General features: G+C 38.8%; 6 protein-coding genes across 6 annotated transcripts; 2 read left to right on the plus strand and 4 right to left on the minus strand.

Annotated features, from left to right (window-relative positions):
- Positions 1-32: 32 nt before the first annotated feature.
- HRQ1 (ATP-dependent 3'-5' DNA helicase) lies at positions 33-3,251 on the minus strand (the record flags this gene model as incomplete). Its single annotated transcript, XM_037286331.1, has 1 exon — positions 33-3,251. One exon carries the CDS (start codon positions 3,249-3,251, stop codon positions 33-35), a length of 3,219 nt encoding a protein of 1,072 aa, XP_037142226.1.
- Positions 3,252-3,450: 199 nt separating this feature from the next.
- On the plus strand, positions 3,451-4,566 carry RTT103 (Rtt103p; the record flags this gene model as incomplete). Its single annotated transcript, XM_037286332.1, has 1 exon — positions 3,451-4,566. One exon carries the CDS (start codon positions 3,451-3,453, stop codon positions 4,564-4,566), a length of 1,116 nt encoding a protein of 371 aa, XP_037142227.1.
- Positions 4,567-4,620: 54 nt separating this feature from the next.
- SRB2 (Srb2p) lies at positions 4,621-5,333 on the minus strand (the record flags this gene model as incomplete). The annotated part of the gene is made up of 2 exons (XM_037286333.1): positions 4,621-5,248; positions 5,320-5,333. The coding sequence occupies 2 exons, from the start codon at positions 5,331-5,333 to the stop codon at positions 4,621-4,623; spliced, it is 642 nt and encodes a 213-aa protein (XP_037142228.1).
- A 627-nt stretch (positions 5,334-5,960) lies between these two features.
- Positions 5,961-10,931, minus strand: GCN2 (serine/threonine-protein kinase GCN2; the record flags this gene model as incomplete). Its single annotated transcript, XM_037286334.1, has 1 exon — positions 5,961-10,931. The coding sequence occupies one exon, from the start codon at positions 10,929-10,931 to the stop codon at positions 5,961-5,963; it is 4,971 nt and encodes a 1,656-aa protein (XP_037142229.1).
- A 539-nt stretch (positions 10,932-11,470) lies between these two features.
- Positions 11,471-12,340, minus strand: DPP1 (bifunctional diacylglycerol diphosphate phosphatase/phosphatidate phosphatase; the record flags this gene model as incomplete). The annotated part of the gene is made up of 1 exon (XM_037286335.1): positions 11,471-12,340. The coding sequence occupies one exon, from the start codon at positions 12,338-12,340 to the stop codon at positions 11,471-11,473; it is 870 nt and encodes a 289-aa protein (XP_037142230.1).
- Positions 12,341-13,320: 980 nt separating this feature from the next.
- On the plus strand, positions 13,321-15,783 carry ZIP1 (Zip1p; the record flags this gene model as incomplete). The annotated part of the gene is made up of 1 exon (XM_037286336.1): positions 13,321-15,783. One exon carries the CDS (start codon positions 13,321-13,323, stop codon positions 15,781-15,783), a length of 2,463 nt encoding a protein of 820 aa, XP_037142231.1.
- Between the last annotated feature and the right edge of the window lie 62 nt (positions 15,784-15,845).

The raw sequence follows: 15,845 nt of genomic DNA on the forward strand, positions 1-15,845 counted from the left end.
ATGATCTGTAACATTAATTCTTGGCCGACGTTTCAGTCCTCTTTTTTGATAAAATGGGGATCGACAGCCGCTTTAAGCTGTTTGGCTTCAATTATTTGGAATCCCTGGGAAAAGTTCACATGAGAAGATACAGGTTCCACCGTTTCCACCTTTATTTCGGGCATATGTGCCTCAGGCCCATCCTGAATTTTGTCAATGAACGTCGAATCTTGATGACCCAAAATGCAGTGTAAAATAATTTGGGCTGCTCGTTTTGAAGAGACCAAGTTATTCTCCTTGCAAAAAGAGGCAATTACACAGTTTGGACAACCATCCTCACATGGGCACTCTTCTATTCTTTGTAAGGCACCTTCTAAAATACTATCAACATGTTCGAATGCTTTCTCCGATAGTCCTGAGCCATACTTCCCTCCTTTACTATCATATAATATGAGCCTTGCCGGGCGTTTCCTTTTAGTTTGCCTCTCGGCAAATTCTTTCTCTGGCGCTTTACATTCGGTTTGGATCTCATCAACACCGGCTACTATAAACCTGGGAAGCAGTGCCATGATTCCATGCTGTGCAGAGTGAATACCGCCAGCTACGCTTAAATTTTTTCTTTGACATAAATCTAGTGCTCTCTTGGGAATATCAATCCATAAACCCTTCGAGTTTATCATAACAGGAGGATTATGCGTTTCGATTGCATCAATTATCCGCTTATACTTGTCTACTTTGAAAAATCCGAAGACGATAATCGTTATTTTGATTTTACCAAAATATACGGGAATATCACTGGATTCCATTGAGCGAACGAGCTCAATTTCTTCTGGATCAACGTCTGTATAATCCCTTTGATTGGTTACCCAGTCGACATCTACACGCTGCACAGCAGCATAGCGTTCGTCTGGATTGAACTCTTTAACCAAATAAGGATAGCCTTGATGAATGAAAATCCCTCCGTCATAGAGTGTGAAACTTGTCCTCGAGCTTTCAACCTCTTCGATTATGGTATTCCTTCCATTCGTTATATCAACAACGGCAAACTGATCTTCTTCGCCCCCCCTTAAAGATACTAGTTTAGAGGGCCATGGTAAAAACCTATTATGAGTATGGTACCCTTCTGAATTATAATGAAGTCTTTCAGCACATATTTTTTCAAGAGATGATTTCTCAAAATACAAGGAGTCTCTCTCAATGGTTATGGGCAATTCAAACGCTGCACATTGGATGTGACCTTCCAATATTAAAACGTTATGAAAGTCAAGAATTAATTCTTGAAAAGAGTCCGTGTTTTCTCCATCTAGAAGAATTTCAGGATGTGCCACATAATGTTGATCTAGAGGTGCATCACTGGCTACTACTAAAGTAAGAGAGTCTTGATTTCTTCTACCTGCTCTACCACTCTGTTGATGGAAGTTTGCCATTGACAGGGGAAACCCACACATTAAAACCGCATCTAAACCACCAATATCAACACCAAGCTCCAATGCATTTGTTGCTATAACTGCTTTCAAACCTCCATGGAACATCTCTCGTTCAATTTTTCTTCTATCTGAAGCGGCATAACCTCCTCTATACGACATAACCTCAGTGAGTAAATCCTGGCGACCCATCTCCTCAAAAATAATCCTGACCTCTTTCATAAGAAGCTCACATACTCTCCGCACAAAACAGAAAGCAATTGTACGAACGTTTTTCAAAACCAATTGAACCAAGATTTTAGCACTCTCCCGGATGAAATTTTCTCTACGCCTTTGATGCTGACTTAAAACTGGAGGATTCCACACCACCAAGTGTTTAGTTCCTCTTGGAGATCCATCTTCGTGGATTAATCGTACGTCTTTTATACCAAACATATTTCGCATATGTAGTATTGGTTCCTTTAGAGTTGCAGAGCATGAAATAAACTGCAACTTATTATTCTCATAAAAGTGCTGACAAAGCCTCAATAGTCTGCGCATAACCAGGGCGACATGTGAACCGAAGAGCCCTTTATAAACATGTAATTCATCAACCACAACTAACCGCAAATTGTACAGGAAATGCCTCCAATTTGGATGGTTGGGCAAAATACTTGTATGAACCATGTCTGGATTCGTAAAAATGACCCTTGCATTCTTTCTAATGAACATTCTCCGATTCTGTTCCGTATCCCCATCATATGTGTCGACAACTAGGTCTTTTAGCCTTGGAATTTTGGAGGCAAGTGTCTCGAAGGATCTTTTTTGATCCTGTGCCAAAGCTTTTGTTGGAAAAATGTACATGAAAGAGGACTCAGGCTCCTTCAGCAGTAAATCAATTGCTGAAAGTTGATAGATTAGTGATTTTCCGGAGGAGGTTGAAGTGGTAATTATTACATTCTCACCGTCATGAACAGCGTTCAATGCATCCGCTTGATGAGAATAAAAATTTTTGTGGGTAAGTGCCTGAAACACGTCCGGTGAAATGCTGAAATCTAAATCTTTATATTCTGCAGTCCTTTCGGGTATGAGATGATGCTCTTTTATCTGACTATTGTATAAATCCGAATCCTTCAATTGCCTGATCAGTTCTTCCACTGAAGGTCGTACAAGCCCACTTTCCTTATCGACTACAACCCCTTTGTGTTTCTTATCTTTTGCGTTCATCATGGCATCGATGGGATCTTCATATTCTTTCTTTCTGGGCAAAACGCTTTCAGCTAGTCTGTTCAGCTCAGTCTTTGGATCAAGGCCCTGGGAAGTACATTTTGCAAGAAACTCAGAAAGAGCTCGATTAAACGTTTCAGCTCTCTTTGCTATCATCTTTTTCATCTGATCGCCATCGTAGGTTGGAAGTTTGACTCTGGCACCATTACCATCACTATTGAGCCAAGAATATCTCATGGTTCCATCAGTGAATTCAAAGATTAGTACCTGAGTAGATTTTCCTTGCGAATATTCACTTTCAACATCCTTCAGCTCATATATATCATTTTCTTTCTGCTGGAAGCCACCACCCTTAAAATCGAACACCTTGGACTCAGTATATATCTGGTTTTCATCGATATATTTGAATAAACAGTCTCTAGGAAGCAATGCTACCACTTTGGCAAAATCTAGTTCTGAAACTTCTTTCTTCAAGGACGATTGAATAGGCTTTTGTAATGTGTCAAAGGTAGGTATGACATGCTTCCTGCACAGTAAAAAGGTATACAGTGTATTCAGCCGGAAAAAAAACTGTTTCAGCTCATCGAATTCATCTTGAGTAGCAAGCTTCACTCTTTTTATACTGCGCGAATCTGCTTCCATGGATTGTAAGGGTCCTATTATACACTGGGAAGACCCTAGTTGCTCATTTTCTTATAATCTATCAGTTTTTCAGCCCGTCATTAAAAGGCCGATCGGTTAAAATTTCATTTGATATATTCATGTTCAAAGTCTAATGAAAAGGAAGGACTTGAAACTGAATACAACAAAGGACTACTCGACATAATTGAGAGGGCGTACCATGTCATTTTCTGCTGAACAGTTTGTTTCCAGATTAAACAACTTAGAAGACTCCCAGGAGTCTATTGGAAACGCTTCAAAATGGTTATTATCTCAATATAGAGATGCCTCAAAAGTTGCTGAATTTTGGAAGAATTACATGCTGAGAAAGGACATAAATACTAGACGGAAACTGCTAGCAATATATTTAGTAAATCATGTTGTACAACAGGCCAAGGCAAAGAAGATTGGCCAGTTTCAAACTGCTCTTGGACATGTGACAGCGGAAGTATTAAGGGAAGTGTACCCAGTTCTTCCTAGAGATCTAAAGAAGAAAGTAAGACGAGTCTGTGATATTTGGAGAGACAGGTGCATTTTTTCCGAAGATGTTTTGAGTGGCATAAAATCATGTCTCGATTCTGAGGAAACTGTGTCTGCTAGCACGCCGATCCCACCAAAGCTTACGCCCTTAGTTGAGAGTTTTGACAAGCTAGATAGAATGGAACAAAATGCCAAGGCTATGAAGCTAAGATTTGATAACGCTATCGGAGCATTAGATCCTTCCAGTGTTGTCTATGAGGAAAATTTTGGAATAGTGGCTAAGATAGGACAGACCGCAATAGACACAGCAAACCAATCCATTCAATTGAGAGAGCATGCTTTATCTCGGCTTAAATCACTTTTGGAATTAGAAAAAAAGCTCCTGGATGAAGAGAGGAATACGATTGGCGAAATGGATATCGCAATAGCATCTAGAAATTCGGCAAGTGTAAACCAAGGTGCAGAATATGAAGAAGATATTTTGCCCACTTACGAAGCCGGAAACGAGGATGATGAGGATGATGAGCAGAATAATAGCAGCAGCAGCAATAGCAGTGATAGCGATGATGGTGATAGCGGCAAGGACATATCAGAGCTAGACAACAATATAGTATCTACTAATAAACGACAACATGAATTATCAAGCGATAACTCACAAGCCAAAAAGCCAAAAAGCTCTTCTGAAGATATCGACGGCCGTTCTGTGCAGGAATACGAGCCAGAATCGTTACCAAACAACTCTAATAGTCCACGTGAGAGCGGGACATCAGGTGTGACGTCAAATATACAAGATTTATTAAGTAAACTAGCTAATTAGCGAAAGGCTTTAAGTTTTGAGATATTTATCTATGTACAAAAGTCAGACTTCCTTTCAAAAATTTAAAACTCGGACGTATTGATGTGCCAAGTCGCATATGTAATCATTTCCGGAGAAATATAAGCGTTCATCAGATATTCTCATATCTTTGACTTCTATATCCTTCAAAAGGCTTTGCAAACTGACGAGCTTCTCTGCGAATTCTTCCTCTGTTGCATCTTCATTAGAAGTGATCTCGATAAGCAGTCCTTTAAACCCGGTTGATGAAAAGAGATTAATTGCTCTAACTATGAGGTCAGTGGTCTGAAATGTCTCGCCAGCTTCTCCTTTTATGCTTTGCCGTTGGGACCAAATGTTCGATAGTTTTGTGGATAAAATTGCATCAATTGGCTCTGGGGTATCCCCACAGCATCCGTTGGAAAGAAGGCTTGAAGATTTGTCATTCAAAGTTGCAGTAGTTACCATACAAACATTGTTTTTTATCAGCACAGTTTTTTTGTCATGATGGGAGAAAGTTATCGAACACATTAACTTGGATTCACCGGGCGGTATGTTTTTCACCTGATATCTATAGGTTTTGAAATCGACATTCCATGAATCCAGAACTGAAAGTAGTGTACTAGAGAGGGCATCTTTGAATTCTATCAAAGTGCTTGTTGTAGCCCTTTCAGCAAATATAACTCTTTATGCATACCATTCTTAGTTAGTTGATTTGTTCCGAATCTCTTTTAAAGAAGGTTTGCTTTAACTTACGCAGTCCTCCGCATCAGCAACTCCAGTAAAACCCTTGGTACGTGTGTAGTGTGCCTATTGATTGTTCTTTATATATGTTTCCTGCTTCTGGGCCCGCTAATGAAACCAACGACGCGGGCCTGCTCCAACACAGCAAAATCATTGTCATTAAAAAAAATTGTATATAAAGATAAACTAAAATATTAATTCTTGATTCCATCTTTCGAATGCTTTTGTAAGCTTCGAATAAGGGTATTTGAGTATCTTTCATCACACTTTGTGTCTTAATATTTGAGTGAATGCGTATTTTGCGGAATCAGGATAAATTTCTGATGCTGCGAAAGTAGGATTAAGTTTTGATGAAATCATCTTATTACCACAGTTTCGATGCATTTGCAACCTCCTTGTATTTTACTTACAGTTATTTTTCAAGAGAATACTGGGAAACTATGCAGCGGAGTGTTTCTGATTGATCAGTGTCGTGCGCTTTAGAATTGGGAAAGAGGCGTTGAAACTTCAAATGAAATATAGTAAGGCACCATTTTACATTGAAATAGAGGGTATTTCTTTGCTGTTCGTCTGGTGGAAAAATAGCTAAGGCGTAAAGCGAAGACAGATTGAGGCCTCCTCGATAGAGCGATGCAGTCGAAGAAAGAAATGACCTATCGTTGCAAATCTGCTACACATGACTTTCCTGTTTTTTGGCAATGAATCACAGCCCATTTCGTACCTTTTGATGCCTCTTTTGATAGGGTATTATAAATGTTGAGTGCAAAGCTTCTCGGAGCTGAGTTATTGACGGATCCCAATATCTTTCTAAGCCATTCTTCTTTCTGACCCAATGAAATAGTAGAAATCATTTCCAATGTTTCATCGCGTATCCCATCGACAATGATGACAGGAGCCGCCATCAAGCTATTGACTATAGCACTAGATGCACTTCTTGCGGCATCCTCATATACCCATTTTTCTCTTTTGCTGGCCTTCTTTGATCTAGTGGCAGGATTTGGAACATATAAAACTTTTTGTGCCGATGGAGTTGGAACGGCTTCGTCTATATCGCCATCTATACTGCTGTCAGCGCTGCTATTTTCGTTCCACTTGCTGAAATCATCTGTATTATCTTCCAGGGACAATTGACTGTTAACGAGAGAGGTTTGGATTCCGGCCTCTTGCTGATATAAATTCAAGAATTCGTCCAAATCTAAGTCAATGTCAACGTCACTGTCAAGTTTTTTGACTCTTAAAGGTTTATATTTTCTTTTGTTATTCGGCAAAGTGTAGGTTTGTTGTTTAACCAATATGATCCATTCAACGCTATCCCTTTGTGCCCCAGAGACTACATCGTCGACTGTATAGCAATTTCTTAGAATATCAGCACTGATTCCCCTTTTCCATAACTGGTTTAAGATTTCCACACCAACAGAATTCAAGATAGAATTCGAAAAACACGAAATCAACACATCGCAACGACTTGGTTTCCATTCAAGAGAAGTTCCTTTTAGAAATTTGTTTTTCCTTTTGACTCGAGAGCTCTTATTCAGTTTGAAAAAATTCTGCGCAATTCCAAATATTGTCTCCCAGGCCAAATTGAATCCAACTGCCCTTTGAGTATTGGATCCTCTTTCCCCAGAAGGTCGAGCGAAATATGAAATTAATTTGTCATATCGTCCACCAGCTGCTACCAGACTTCTGGATGTTCCGTCATCGTAGACAGCTTGAAACATTATTCCTCCTTTATAGAAACCACTATTATAATTGCTAAATGGTGCAATGACTATGTTTCTCGTCATATCTAATGGCTTAAAAAAATTAATAACCTTGGATATATGTAAAAGTGATTCATCAATTTTACGCAAATAAGGACTATCGACCATTGCTTTATGTAGCCTCCTTTTTGCTGCATCAAAATCGAGCCTAAAGTCAAATAGTTCCAAATCATTCAAAGATGTAGAGGATATATTAAATTGTGATTTCAGCTCCACTTTAATCTCCTTAAAGGATTTCCCAAACCCTAATTGCGAGAGCAGACGCGAAACGAACGGCCTTCGTGCCTTATCAATATTAGCATAATTAAGAACACTGTCTAATATATCCTCATGATTGATAACAAATAGTGTATTTGTTTTCTCAAATACGGGAAATACAGTTAGAATTTCGTCAATGATTTTCAAGCTTTCAGATTCATAAAATGCAGAGTCGGTAGAGTTACTAGAAGTGATATCAAAGTCAATTTCACCAAATTTCTTAGGTTCTAAACTTGAGTTGGAATGCGCTGGAGGTCGATATACATGTTGAAAACGAAAATGTTTTGAGACACAATTGGGATTTTTTGATAGGTAACGGGCCATTGGGTATGTCAAATCGTATTGGAGCTGCAGAACAGTTCCGCCTTCGTCAAGTATCTCGTATACGTTTTGTGTACTATAGACGGGCGCTTTTGGAAAAATGATCGGTGGCTCATTGTTTTCAATTCCCCCATGTTTTCTAAAGATTTTCACAACTTCTTCTGTCATTTTTGACCTCAAAATTTGGGTAAAAGGTGTTGATGTAGACTGTGTATTGTCATACAGTATATCATTCGTTAAGCTGTATGCTTGTGAGAAAAGGGTCTCCCTGACTTGCTTTTGCCACGGGGAGGCAGGATCTGCTAATGTCTTAAGTGTCTCATTAATTATCTCATCCTGATGCTTAACGGGAAGTAAACCACTATCAAGCAGCTTTTGAGCGCCAAATCTTTTGTTAGGATCGTGATCTAATAGTAATTTAATGATCTTCTTCTCAGTTTTCATCTTATCGGAATCAAAGTCTTGAGGGAACTCAATATCAGCTAGCCTTAATTGCTTTAGAATATTCACTCTTTCCATACCTGTTGAGAAGGCATATACCATCTCAAAAAAGATGATTCCGAGTGAATACATATCAATTTTTTCATTGTATTGTCCGTTGCCATGAAGGACCTCTGTTGCTACATAAAGAGTTGTACCGATCGCCGACGTTAGATCATCAATGCTCCCAGCTTGAGAGCTGGAATCTTGACGTAGCAAGTCCAAAGATTTGTGGACATTTTTTGCCAGACCAAAGTCTCCGATTTTAACATTTCTAGATTCATCGATGAAAATATTCATGGGTTTCAAGTCCCGATGAATAATTCCCAAAGAGTGGATATAACTCAAGGCTTCCAATATTTGACGAAATAATCTCCAATATTCGTCTGGTTCCTTATTGATATTTTCCGTGTGTATCAAATCAAATAGTGTTCTATTCTCACAATATTCCATTTGAATAAAAAGTGTGCTTTTGTCATTGTGGCCCGTCTTACGATATGTCGAAGTCTTTCTCCTATTTCTAGCTGGTGTTTTTATTACTAAGCCATTACTTTCTGATTCCTCGTCGCTACTACTTTCCGGCTCCTCATCACTGCTACTTTCTTCGCTCATTTCTGAGCATTGACTTTTCTCTGCCGTACTACTTGCAAAAACAATCTCAGGATAGCCAGATCCTGAAATAAAATCCCATGCGTTATTAGTTGCATCGAGCTCGGATTGACTTTTCAAGAGGCTCAATTTACTCAAAGTTTCATCTGTGTCGTTCTCCAAAGTCTCTGATTCCTCATCCGAAGATTCAAATACAGATCCATCATTATCAACATCTTCCTCTAACCATGCAGCATAATATCTAACGACATATTGATGATTCAAACTGGCTAAAAGCATCACCTCGCTTAAAATCGTGGAGAGCTTTCCTTCGGTATGTTTAATCTTCTTTATGGCATAATATCTGCTATCGAGAGCATTACGAGCTTTCACCACCTGGCCAAATGCACCCTTGCCCAGGACAGCCACTTCTTCAAAATCGGAACCGTATCTCGAACGAGTTGCTGGATTGGCAGAGGAAAAGCGTGAGCCGACATTAAACGATCTCCTTCTTCCGCTAGATTGGGACAGCGTTCTCGAGTTGGCGCCCAAAGAATCAGAAAATGATTTTCGTGAAGAATTGACCGAACTTTCCTTATTTATGGTCAATTTGTTTGCTCCAGGGTCAATATTGGTTCGCAAAAACTTCATTGGTAACAACTCCAGTGGGGTAAATCTTTTCTTGGGGTCTTGTCGAAGCATTCTATCCAGCAAGTCATAGAGTCCATCATCCATATTTGAATTCTCCAAAAAATCTTGAGCAGAAGAATAATTTAGGACAGTATCCATACCGTTTATAGTTTGTAAAAAAAGAACCCCTGCTTGCCAAATATCTGTCATCCTTTGAGGTTTGCAGTTACTAAATTTTACAAGTTCAGGTGCAGGCCATGAGCAAGAAGGCAGTTCAACTGCAGCTCCTTTCTTATTTGGATGGCATGACACCATATGTAGAATAGTATATCCATAGGCCGGGTGCGCTAACCGTGGTATGGTTATACCAAAATCACAATCTTTAATTAGCATGACAGTTTGCAGTGAAATATTCTTATGGACGAGTCCCAGCTTATGCAATGCTTCTAGTCCTTCCAGTATTCTTATCATCCAAATACGAGCAGTTGCTAAATTTACAAAACCAACAGATTGAATAATCTCAGTCATAGGGATATATGAAGAGTATTGAGTTAAGAGCTTTATGTGCCAAACAAATGTTGAGTTATTTCTCCCCAAACGCTCTACTGTGTATGCATATAATCGATTTATGTTAGCGTGATCCACCTTAAGCAAAGACTCCAGCTCTTTTTCTAGATGTGATATTTCCTTTTTACCGTTACTCGTATTGAAGTAAGAATTATCCAGCTCTACCTCTGTTAGCAGATAGTAAAAATTCTCCATCATTTCGGAAGACATTAAAGCATCTGCCAGTGGTGACTCAGGAGGTATATAAGGCTTAACCAAAAATTGTTTTGCAAAACCAAAAGGATCTGATGATAGAGTAATAGGTTTGGGATTTACCACAGCCCTGAACTTATATAATGAGTTGTTGGGCAGTTTCGCTCGTACAGTCTTCGTGAATACAATAGCTTCCCCGGAGGCTATCCATTCTTGGGGTGGTAAGAGATCAACCGATGAACTATGATTGAGGAACGTACTGTCGTCATCTTGCCTTTTTTCCAGTTCTCTTTTCACAATTTCATCAATGATACGCTGTTCGCTCAATTTTCTTGCTTCCAGTTCATGCATCCTTTCTTCTTCTTCTCTTTGCTGCCTTTCCTTATTTTCTTTGATGCGCTGCATTCTGTCATCTTCCAGCGACTGGTTATTCGAGATATTTTGAAATTCATCCAGTTTTTCCTGCACTAGAGAAGTAATGTCAAATATGCACTCCTGATTGCTTGATTCCTTTTGTATCTTCCCAAATTCGGCTTTTAGATTCTTTAATTGACTATCAAGGACATTATTGACATTTTTGAAGCTGATATCTGCCGCTGTATATGGGTACAGCGGTGCCAATGCAATATGTAAGGTCAAAGAGGACACAACTGCATCTTTATTGCTAGAACTAAGTGATATTTCAAATACAAACTGAGGCAGCTTATCCCATTTGGATTTTTTTTTGGTCAGATTTGTAAAATCATGCATATATATAGACTCAATTGCCTCTACTTCATTTTTTTGAATTTCGTAATATTCTTCCAAAGTTAGTCTGCTTCCTGACATTTATTCATAGTCAATTTTCGACTTGTGTATCCAATCACCTTAAGTCAAATATAAATGTTGCTCTTTCGAGAATGACACTATTTGTATCTCTTCCTAATCTAAATGATGCAAGCAAACACTTGAAAAGCACAATCAATTGTCAGAAGTAATTAGGCAGTAGACAAAATAGTAATACAGATGGGACAATCAATAAGAACAGTTGTATACTATGATATATGTTTAAAATGCAAATCACATGAAGTCCCTTCATATTGACAGAAGGTAATGGATAATTCTAAAACTATTACCCGGATAGTAAGAAGTAGCTAGTGCAGTACGTAATAGAATACTTCCAGATGATGCAGGGACTCAACGTCAAATACTCAATTTGTTGATGCCGTTTACAGTCCTCTGACACCCACATTACCGAGGATGATACAAGAGGTTCGTAATTGAAATCGCTTTTAACTTGCAGGAAACTGTTAACTACATACTGAATATACTATTTCGTCAAATAACAAAATCGCCTTCATTAAAATATCATGTTTGCTCAATTGCACTTAGGCAGCTAAGACATCGATTTCGGCACCCTCTACTGGCAGTCTGTAACCTTCCAGAGAGACGTCTGAATCGTCAAACAGAGGTTTGAAGGGTAGCTCACTTTTGATAGGTGGGAAGAATCTTTTGTAGGTGAAACTGGCTACGGTGTAACCCAGAGCAGATCCCAAGATCACATCGATAAAATGATGTCTGTAGTCTTGAGTTCTCGATAAGGCAATGACCAAAGCACCAAGTAAAGGGTGCAACGCAACAACTTTTCTCCAGATTCCTGATTGAGGAGACTCTGTTAGTAATTGTCCACACAGCCACAAGTAAAGGTAACCCAACCCAGCAAAACTCTCACTGGAGTGACCGGAAGGTGTTGTTCTGAATCCATCCATAAGTCTTTCTTTGTGATGTGTAGTGCAAACCTCTGATGCGTTCAGCAAAGTATCTAGTGGTAAGCCTTTCTTTGGTTGACAACGTGCCAGAAAATCTGGCCTTAGCCTACCAATCCAATTCTTAATGAAGTCTGTAAACAGATTATTGAGGGATACGGATAAAAGCAATCCCAGCACAGAAATATAAAGCAGATACCACCTATGTTTGGGATCGGCTAGAAGTGCAACAACAACCAAAATTACAACCAAAGGGACGATTAAACTGTAGACGAATAGCATCTTGTTGCCCACCCTTTGCGTTTCAGCATATGGATGAGAAATAGTAAGGTCGTTGATGTAGAACTGTCTTTCAAAAGGTTTCTGGTAGTATATTGGGTAACTAATAATTGCAACAATCACTAGCACCACTATGTCCGTGAATCTCCATTTTGGAGACTTCCAAAACGATTGTGAAGTGCCTCCAGCGAGATTAATTCTATTAATTGCCATTGTAATTGGTATCCGACGTGGTATTCAAATCATTACTTTTCAAAGGGTTGTTTTCAACCGAAGTGATCGCACTTTTTATACAGTTCGCGTGTTTGAACCCTATTGGTAATTTGATAGGGGTGTTGGTGTAAGAAGTGATTCAAATAACGTGCAGTCGTGAATAAAGCGAGGAAGATTGCTGTTAACAATATGTCTGGACAACTGCAAAGCAAAGGCCAAGATGAACGGAACGTATCTAAAAGTACTCATAGCACTTCCCGGCTTTGAAGCAATTAATGTGGATTTGTAAAAGACTAGCACGCGGCATGTGCCAATCTTTTCTAAAATGCCAGTACCTGGGTGGAGAAGCAGAACAAATGACTCTTTATAAGGGTCCAGGTCTGCTGAAGGCTGTAGCTTGTTTTTTTTTTTGTGCTGAGTATATGGCTCTGTGCATGGTTCGTTTAGCACATATCTTTTGTTGTGGGGAAACCGTTTAGCTGCAATATTGTTAACTGAAATGCAAATCAAAATGCCACATATTCTTGCTGGTCTAAATGTCATTAGCTAAGTCCTACTGCATGCCTGCGAGAAAATCTGTGATCAGGAAACAGGTCTCTCACCTGTGAATACCGGTAATAGCAACTACCCAACTTACGGTCCCTTGAGTATGCCACTCTAATGCATTATTGAGACCTTTACGATCTAGATACGTGTCTACGATGAGTTCTTGTTTCTTTGTTGTTGTGTTTTTTGCTGTGTTTTGTAAAGTTCAGCGCTTACTTTCGAAGTTAACCGCTCTTCTAAAGAGCTTAGATATTGCCCTCTCAAATTTGAATGCATCTGCACAACATAAGAAAGAGGACCTTCAACAGCCACAATTGGTGTCATACAAAGGCGTACTTGCAACATTTTTCTTGAAACCACCTGTGATATTTGATTGATTCGAGTCTTATCTGAGTTGTGCGGATTAAAAGAGTTTGGCGGCTATTTTATTTTCAATGTCAAATTTCTTCAGAGACAACTCATTAGGTTTCAAGCCACGGTCTAATATCTTCTCAAAGTTAAGGGTCAAAGAACCTGACTTGAGCTGCGATAGTTCGTTTGGAGAGGATGCGGGATCCTCCTTAATGAGGGATGTGTTTATGAAGTCTCACCAAAAGAATGTCGAAAACACTACGTCGGATACTACTGTTGCTCCCGGAGATCAGTTCAAACCAGAAGAACATTTTCAGTTGGGATCAAGCACTCCAAAGGCATTCAAGAGTTTTGGTAGAGTAAAAGGTCACGTCGACGAAGATGATTTAGAGATAACGGAGGTTAGAGATGTTTTAGGGCCCAACGACTCTAGTGCCAGTACTCTGCAGACTACAAGTGATGAGCAGAAAGGGAAATTAATTGATGATTCTTTTATTCATAATGAACATCTGCAACCAGTGGATACATCGTCAAATGATGTCCTTCTGGAAGCATTCACCAATACGCAGAAAATATGCTCAAATTTGAAACAGGAATTACAAAGGCAACAAACACAAAACTCTAAATTAAAGGAACAAGTCTCGAACTCTCAAAATGAGAATAAAAAGCTTGTTGAAAGGTTCGAAGAATATAAACAGCTGCTAACAAATTTAGAGGACCAATCAAAGTCTTTACAGGACCAAAAATCTGCTGGTGACACAACTTTGAAAGAACTTAAAGAGAGTCACTGCATTTTTGAGAAAAAGATCGATGAGTACAAGAAGTTGATTAACGGATTCAAATTAGATATATCTAACTTCAAATTATTCAAGAAAGATGTGGATTTAGAAGCAAGCAAAAAGTTAAAAGAAATTGAATACTTGAAAAGGGAACTAAATGATTGTTCTGGTCATCTGAGTGAGGAAAAATTAAAAAATATATCTTTGTTGCAAGAATTGAGCAAGTCGAGAGAGGAGATAAGGGAGACTATAATAGCAGAAGTTACGAAAGGCGAGCACAAACTTCAAGATGCATTGACATCTTTCAATGAGAGTCTCAATGCAACATTGCAGGAAGAGTTAAGGATTAAATTGTGCCCTGGGAATAAAAATTTCTTGGATCGTATATTTGGTGAAATCACCAAGCTAGAAGGGTTTCTGAAATCAAAGATGGAAGACTCCACCAATTTGACTTCCAGACATGTGCAAGATAAATTTGCCTCTTTGAATGAGCAACTCCTAAATAAAATATCTGAGGAAAATGAACGAAGAAACAAAAAAGCATCAGAGTCCTCAGAAGAATTCATTAGAGGTCAGAATAAGTATTTAAAAGAATGTCTGGGAAAATATATGGAGCAGATCCAAGCTGAAATGAGTTCTATGGGTAGCGTTTCTTTAAGTTCAATTGAATCGCTAACACAAAGCTTTGAAAAATATCAGGCAGAAATGAAGAATTGTCAGCAATACAAGTCGAAGATAAGTGAACTTCAATCTGAGGTTCAAACGTTACAGTTGCACAAGAGCCAAGTTTTGAGCTCTCTTGGAACAAAAGAAGCGCAGCATGAACAACTTGTAAAGAAGCTAAACTCTAAAAATATCGAAATCTCCAAATACGTGGAACTTCGGAATCAGCTGCGACAGAAGGTTGACGTCATTACTACAGAACTAGAATACCATAAAAACAGATTGGTTAAACTAAACGAAGAAAATATAACGATAAAAGCCAATTCTGAAAATAAGATAATTGTTCAAGGAGAGTTGTTGAAGGCATTACAAACCGAAAACGACATTGTGAAGCAAAGAACCGTTGAGCTTGATACGGTGAGAGAGCAGAATGAAAAGGAAAATATCAACAGAATCGCTCAAGTCCAGTCTCTCAATGAAAAACTGCAAAGGTTAAATGTTGAAATGGTTCAATTGAAAGCACATGAGCTAGAGCTAGAAGAAGAAAATAGGAATCTTAAAAACTCAATTGAGGATGATAAAGCTAGTTATGATGAAACTACTGGCGAGCTAAATTTATTGCAGCAAAGATTAATTGTTCTGCAAGCTGATAAACAGGATGTTGTTACTGAAAAGTTGGACTTACAAGACAAAATCGATGAATTGCGAAGCTCATTGAAAAATATGAAGCAAAAGATCAAAACGATGGAGAATGACAACGTAACTAGCCTGGAAGACCAAAAAAAAAAACTAGGCCAGGGTTCAACTTTTAATCCTAGGGTACGAGTTTCATCCATTCGAAGCGAGCAGGTAGAAGATGTAAGCCCAGATGCAGCACAGAAGGAAGTGGCAGACAAAGGTGATGAGTTCGACTTGTCATCATCGTTAAATGACGATCTTGAATTGACAAATCCTTCACCTATTGAAATAAAAACAATAAATTTAAAAAAGCCTAGTGGATCAATGATGAAGCCACCAAACTTTTCCAAGAAGAAGTTACTTTTGTTGGACGATGATGATTCTGCAACGCATTTAAAGCACCGGTGGAAGAAGAGAAGAGCATAAGAAATTCACAGCTTCCCTCGCCCCATTATTTCCAGATATCTCTCTCAAAATTATATGCAGAG

This window comes from Zygotorulaspora mrakii, chromosome 1 (assembly GCF_013402915.1).
Source record: "Zygotorulaspora mrakii chromosome 1, complete sequence".
NCBI classification, from domain to species: Eukaryota; Fungi; Ascomycota; class Saccharomycetes; order Saccharomycetales; family Saccharomycetaceae; genus Zygotorulaspora; species Zygotorulaspora mrakii.